This window comes from Adiantum capillus-veneris, chromosome 21, assembly GCF_014529385.1.
Source record: "Adiantum capillus-veneris isolate H3 chromosome 21, ASM1452938v2, whole genome shotgun sequence".
Taxonomy (NCBI): domain Eukaryota; kingdom Viridiplantae; phylum Streptophyta; class Polypodiopsida; order Polypodiales; family Pteridaceae; genus Adiantum; species Adiantum capillus-veneris.
This window is the reverse complement of record NC_140951.1, coordinates 29,639,405-29,646,884: the sequence shown is the minus strand read 5'-3', so window position 1 is coordinate 29,646,884 and position 7,480 is coordinate 29,639,405. Positions and strand designations below refer to the sequence as shown.

At 41.7% G+C, this 7,480-nt stretch overlaps 1 protein-coding gene across 1 annotated transcript; it reads right to left on the bottom strand.

Annotated features, from left to right (window-relative positions):
- Positions 1–5,427: 5,427 nt before the first annotated feature.
- LOC147430710 (uncharacterized) lies at positions 5,428–5,904 on the bottom strand. Its single transcript, XM_086493576.1, has one exon. It carries the CDS (start codon positions 5,902–5,904, stop codon positions 5,428–5,430), a length of 477 nt encoding a protein of 158 aa, XP_086349702.1.
- Between the last annotated feature and the right edge of the window lie 1,576 nt (positions 5,905–7,480).

Below are 7,480 nucleotides of genomic sequence, written 5' to 3'. Positions count from 1 at the left end.
TACTCCATATGGTTTCTTTTACTCGGACATTGTTTTCACAACTATACATTCGATGTCAATCAAGATATGCACATGTTAATAACACACGTAACTCTTAGCATTTTTTCAATATATATTCCTTTCACGCAGTGCCGCCGTTGCCAAATTAGTCATGGTCTTGTTTCCTTTACTGCTAGATGCTAAATCTCAATTTGCACAAACCCTAGTATATTCTATAAATGTTATATAGAAAGGCCCACCAAGCCTCAACACTAAATAATACCTATGCAAAGTAATGGGATCGATGGTCGGGGTTGGGGGGGGGATCTCGAGGCACACTAAACTTGGCCAGCGCAAAAAACGAGGCGTGTCGTCGGAAAAATGGGGGCACTAAACCTGGCCAGCGTGAAAAACGAGGCTTACGGGCGCGATTTGAACACGTGACATTGGGAATCCGCGATTAGGGTCAAACGGGCTAACCACCTCACCCTCGATCTCATAGTGTATCCCAAACCGTTTTGACGTTGTAATATTGTGAGTTCGGGGTGCATTGGCCACGTTGTCCAAGTTTAGCGCCTGTCCAAGTTTAGTGCATGTCTAGGTTTAGTTTTTGAGCAGACATCTACGGTTACGATCTTTTCGATCTCCGTGCATGAACTTTCGGGTCGTCGATCCATTACTTGGCCCCGCATTAAATATAGGTGTTAGTTAGTCCTAAGGCTAGTCCTGAGGCTAGTTCTTCAAATACATTCTTCAACAGTAAAGCCAAAACCATCACGTTGGTAGCCTTATCTTTGCCTCTCCGGAAGATGGCCGCATTCTTGCTGGTTGCTGTGTCTGCGTGTTGGCATGCAGACCTTTGTGAAAACTCTTACTGGTAAGACCATAACTTTGAGATCAGAAAGCTGTGATACAAATGGTAAGCGCTAAAAATGTTGAGAGAGAAGGAGAGAGCACAGAAGTAGAACCCCAAAGTGTGTAGAATACACACATGAGATGATGTATATATAGAGGGGACCTGGGTGCCATATATAGAGAAGCCATATATTGAGTAGCTTCACATATAAGCTCAACACCCCCGCTCAAATATGGGTCCCTAACTGTGGATGAAAAAACCCTTGGGGGATCAAGGGAAAAACCCACAGCTCTATATACACCAACCGTTATATTATAAAAATCATTGAATATACAAATGTTTACGAGGAGCTACATCACTCCTTTTACAATGAATGTTTTATGAGGGGTTACATTACTCCTATCCTATCAATACAATAATGAATACAAAGGTTCAATAAAGAGGTGTAAAAGCTATCGATTAGCTTGTAATCAAAAGTATCTCCGTGAATCTGCTGTGTAGCTTGTTATCAATATCGCATCACCAAACATGTCTTCATGTTGTCATCAATATGGCATCACCAAACATATCTTCATAAATCTTTTATTGTCACCAAGTTTGTCTTCATAAAATCAATTCTTTGATCAATCCTACATAGATCATAGACTCCAAAAAAAACATGTCATGAAAATTATTAGCATCGTTAATGAAATAATTACGTTCACAATGCCATAAGAGATGGTTCGCGACGCCACTCTTTTGACGACATATATACGCACGACAACATATGGTACATAAAGTATAAACGTAAAAGTACAAAATGTGTGATTACGTGATACAAATGATATGTGTATATACTACATAAAACAACATTTATCAATGTAGTGATCAATGAATACCATCAAAGTATTAACAAAATATCATCATTATATCAATAAAAATGAATAAATGATCATGGTATCAATGAAAAGCATCATGATATCATCGAGAATAATCATTGTATCAACGAAACAACATCATGGCATCACCGAGAATAACCATGGTATCAACGAAACATCATCATGGCATCACCGAGAATAACCATGGTATCAACAAAACAATATCATGGTATCACCGAGAATAACCATGGTATCAACAAAACATCATCATGGTATCAACAAAAATCACCATGGAATCAACGAAATATCATCATGGAATCACCGAGAATAACCATGGTATCAACGAAATATCATCATGGCACCACCGAGAATAACCATGGTATCAATGACATATCATCATGGTATCAATGACATATCATCATGGTATCAACGAAAATCACCATGACCAAAGTATTAACAAAACATCATCATGGTACCATCAAAATCACTATGGTATCAATGAGAAATTATCAATAAAACGACGTAAACTATATCTCTAAAAGAATAATTATACGAGAATCAATGAACGAGTATATCATATAACAAAAGATCATGTACCAACAGTAGCTCGATAGAATTTTGACGATCATCAACGGCTCGACTGAATCGGAACGATGTGTAACTGGCTTTTGCAGCAAAGTTACGTCAGTAACAAATATATGATTGATGAAGAAAAATATAATTGAGAAGTTTTCAATTATGAGAAAAATCAAAAGCAAAAAGTAAAATTTTGATTTTCAAACATATTCGCAGTCCGAGACGATAACCCAAAATCAGTGCAGAATTTAGAGAAACTTTCTTCTGCAAAGTTATAGACCACATCCATTCCAATCCCCATCGCGGGTAGTTTCTTCTGCAAAGTTGTAGAACACATCGTTTCCAGTCTCTCACGCGGGTAGTTTCTGCAAAATCGTTTTCAATAAGCAGAAAAATAAAAAACAAAAAACGGAAATTGCTTTTTAGGTATGTACGCAGTCCGCGAACGATAACTCAAAATTGGTGCAGAATTTGAAAACACTTTCTTCTGCAAAGTTGTAGACCACATCGATTCTGGTTTCTCTCGCGGGTAGTTTCTGCAAAATCGTTTTTAACAAGCAGAAAAATCAAAAACAAAAAACGAAAATTGCTTTTCAGGTATGTACGCAGTCCGCGAACGATAACTCAAAATCGGTGCAGAATTTGAAAACACTTCCTTCTGCAAAGTTGTAGACCACATTGATTCCGGTCTCTCCAGCGAGAAGTTTTTGCAAAATCGTTTTCAATTAGCAGAAAAATCAAAAAACAAAAAGCAAATGTTGCTTTTCAGGTATATACGCAGTCCGCAAACGATAACTCAAAATCCGTGCAGAATTTGAAAACACTTCCTTCTGCAAAGTTGTAGACCACATTGATTCCGGTCTCTCGCGCGAGTAGTTTCTGCAAAATCGTTTTCAATTAGCACAAAAATCAAAAACAAAAAGGGGAAGTTTTTTTTCAGGTATGTACGCAGTCCGCGAACGATAACTCAAAATCGGTGCAGAATTTGAAAAAACTTTTTTCTGCAAAGTTGTAGACCACATCGATTTCGGTCTCTTTAGCGGGTAGTTTCTGCAAAATCGTTTCCAATTAGCACAAAAATAAAAAAGAAAACGCGAAAGCTGTTTTTCAGGTATGTACGCAGTCCGTGAACGATAACTCAAAATCGGTGCAGAATTTGAAGAAACTTCCTTCTGCAAAGTTGTAGAGCACATCGATTCCGATCCCTCAGGCGGGTAGTTCCTGCAAAATCGATTTTGATCATGAGAAAAATCGAAAACAAAAACGTACTGCTCTGATACCATGTTGAGAGAGAAGGAGAGAGCACAGAAGTAGAACCCCAAAGTGTGTAGAATACACACATGAGATGATGTATATATAGAGGGGACCTGGGTGCCATATATAGAGAAGCCATATATTGAGTAGCTTCACATATAAGCTCAACAAAAAATACCAAGATCCATGAGGAGGAGGGTATATCCCTTGACCACAAATGTCTCAGACCGTGACCCTGGAGGTTGAGACCTCTTACAAAATTTATAATGGGATAGCCAGCAATGTTTTATCTTTGCAGGAAAGCAACTGGCGGATGGGCGTAACACTTGTGGATTACAATATTTGGAAGGAATCCACTCTTTACCACAAATGTCTCAGACCGTGACCCTGGAGGTTGAGACCTCTTACAAAATTTATAATGGGATAGCCAACAATGTTTTATCTTTGCAGGAAAGCAACTGGTGGATGGGCGTAACTCTTTTGGATTACAATATTTGGAAGGAATCCACTCTTTACCTTGTCCCTTTACTGAGAGGGGGGAATAAGTTGGATCTGTGGTGTAGCCTTTGTCTCTTGACATGGTGTTGTTATTGTTGCCTATTGACTGTGTATGCGTCAGTCACTTGGTCTGGTAATAAGAATCCCCTGGATATTGGATAATATGTTGTAATTATCAATAAGCAGCTTTTCTATTTTCTTAATCCGATGTTGGTTGTGGCCCCCATGGTGCTTTCATGTTTGACAACTGGGATTTAATCGTTCCGCTTTGCCTCATTTGGACCATGGATATTCACATTTCACACAGAAACTATTGATTAGGCATGAGGCTTATATGCTAATGCAGAGAGCACGTCAAGAATGTCTATTACTTAGTCAAGAATGTACCAAAGATTACGGCATGACAGTAGTAGTGTTTTCTCGAGCAAACATGATCTGGAAAGATTACCCATTAATTCAATAGAAAACCCCTTTATAATTATAAGAGTCTAAGAGAAGAATTAGACTTACGGAGGCGTCACAACACGATCTAGAGTGCCACAATCATCATAGTCCTTAATGAGGTAGTTGTGTGATAAGTATACAATTACAGACCGAAGTCAGAAGATGGGATCTACGATGCCCACCAACTAAATTAGGATCGATCCTATAATAGAGGAGACGTACTTTTTCTGGTTCATCTTCAGTTTTTAGGGTGTTCTAAAAGTAACTACCTCATTTGTGTTAATTTTTCCTATTTAATACCGCTCGCAGTGCTAGGCTTCATTATGGCTGTGTCTGCCTTGCATCTCTAGAGTTATGATAGAATCTTAGGACCAAGGCATCTCTAGAGTTATAACAGAATCTTAGGACGTAGATCTTTGTATTGATGAGTGTGTTGTGTGTGTGGGAGCATATATTGGTACCTAGTTCTACACCTACTATTGCGTACTGGGCACTGACGATGTCGTGGAGATGAAGTAGTATTTAGTCAATGATTCAGGGTGAATTATGTTAGGAATTGTTCGTTATGATTCTGGCCATTCGGATTCCAAAACCACGCTCATCATCGAAAACACTTTTAACGACACATCTTGTACGGAGGGCATGCTTTAATTACCTTAACTTAATTATCTCTTATACCACCGACCAAGGTGATAAAGCATGCAAGGTCAACCTGGAACAAGTGCTTGGGGTTTATAAGTGGCCGTGCAGAGCTTTCTGTGGATGTATATGAACGTCATGGACGAGCAGTCCATTGAGGTGCAGTTGGGCTGATGAATTCAAGATAAGCCTAGAATCACCCTTAAAAGAAAGCGCAAGGTATAGACTAATGGTAGTCACCCACGAGACAATAGAATATAGCATGTCCAAACTCTGATGAAAACAATACCAAATGGGTGCAGCGTGTTTGAGAAGTACGTACCCTTACGAAAGGAAGAATAGTGCAAGGAGAATGGATAATGTGGAAACCATGATTGGAAAGAGGGTGCAGAGCATAGCCACTCTCGATCTGCTGTCCACGTATGGTAGATGATTATGTCCTAGAGATAGAGATAGTGCTATGTGAAGGAGGGATGCAATGGATGCGACCCACAAACAATTGAAGGTATGCTGGGGGACTGATTTTTGAAACATAACGCCGATTGAAGCTGCAAAGCATGCAACGGCAAATTGAAACAAGTCCTTGCAGGGTTTTACGATTGGGAGAGGCGGGGTTTGATCCGGAAGACATCGTGTGTGCACAAATGGGCAGTGTAGATGAGGTGGTGGTGGGTGATCGGAGACACCTGCCTTGAGCAGGTTCTCTTGAGCAGCATCAGTAATATCATGATTGGCAATGCCTGCTGGGTTGATTGATATGGCAACATGACCATCTGCAGGTGCAGAAGCATCCTTTCTCATCTTTTCTCTCCTCGATTGCAGTGTATAGAGGCGAGGTTGATGATGAGAGCAGCTGCTGTGAGCCTCTTCGGCATTATAAGTGAAATGAGCAGCTGCATGTTGTTGCCGGCATCTTGGCTGCAAGGGTTAATTACGTAAGCTGGGCTGACAGGGATAACGTGAGGACGTGGTTGGGAAGCAGCCATCCGCAGGCAGTGGGCGAGAGAGGGCCGAGGAACTTGTTATTACGTGTCCACGGTAATATTACGTGTCCACGGTAGCGTCTTGGGGGTAGAATCTGGCGGCCTCGTTTTTCAAAGTTGAGAACTTAGCGCGTCCCTTCTCCCGCCCTCCGTTATCAGTCCGTTATGTGCGTATGTATAAGGCTATGGTCGTGCGCAGCTTAATTTTCCGTAAGCTGTCAGACGTGAGGCAGCTTTTTACATGCGTCCACCGGCTTTGTAGGCTAACTATGCAAAACGTTGCCCGGTCGCCACAGCCTCGCTCTAAGTTTCTCTCTCTTGCCTGCGCGCCCGTCTCTCCCTCTCTCTACTTGTTGCTCCCTATCTCCATTTTGCGCTCCAGTCAGAAGTCCGCCAGGCTTACGGGTAACTAAGCCCCGCGTGACCATAGCTTGAATGCATACATTTATATACCTGACAGAGGTTCAAAGGAAAATGAAAATGAAAAGGTAGATTTGGACTTTACAGCTAAGGCCTAATTGATATGTTGCTTCTCTCTCTCTCTCTCTCTCTCTCTCTCTCTCTCTCTCTCCCAATGTGATGCCAAAAATTAGCTCGGCCCCTTAGGGCCTTATCCCATTCGACCGATTCCCGTTGTGATGAAACTCATGGGGCGAGGCTAGGCTCTCAGCTACTCTCAGATGATAGCTAGCCATGATTTTTGTGACATCCTCCTTTTCCATCGTGCCTTACGTCCATGTACCCTCTTCTAACCACCACCATGCCAACTCTTCCCCTTGAGGGGGGGAGAGGGGGGGGGCTAATGGTCCTCCACGAAGCTCAGCTAAACGGGCTTTAATTTCTGGCTTGGCCTCTTCGCCTACAAAGGAAAACCAGTGTACTTCTTCTCCGGGCACCCAAATCAAATGCCCTCCCAAAGTGCTCCATTTACCCCTCTAGCTTTCCCCCTTGTAGGCGGCGGCCTGTCCCATACACAACTTATTCATAGCCCTGGACTTTCTCAGCTTCGAAAAATCAATGATGAAGTCGTTCGACCCATGGCTCAAGTCAGCATGCAGCAGAAGATGCAGATGCACCCTTAGATGCCTAGCTTCAATCAAGTTTCCTTCCCCCCATTATCCTACGTGGAAGCTATCTGTGGCTCTGACAGATTTCTCAACCCCCTCTTCAGACCTCAACTTCATGTGGAACAAGGTATGGGTTCTCTACCTTCTGTCTTTCAACAAAATGTATGGACCGTGCAAGATGGAGCTACCCAACAGTTTCAAACCTCTCAGGGTTCTCAATATACTAGCTCTATGGTGCCCAATAGGTCTCCCTCTCCTAGAAATAATCCTAACCTTAGAGCTAATCCTGAACCCAATTTACCCCTTTCACAGGCCATGCCAATTTGG

Bases quoted from the DNA above. Each gene is read 5' to 3' on its own strand.
- LOC147430710 (XM_086493576.1), bottom strand. From the start codon at position 5,904: ATGAGAAAGGATGCTTCTGCACCTGCAGATGGTCATGTTGCCATATCA.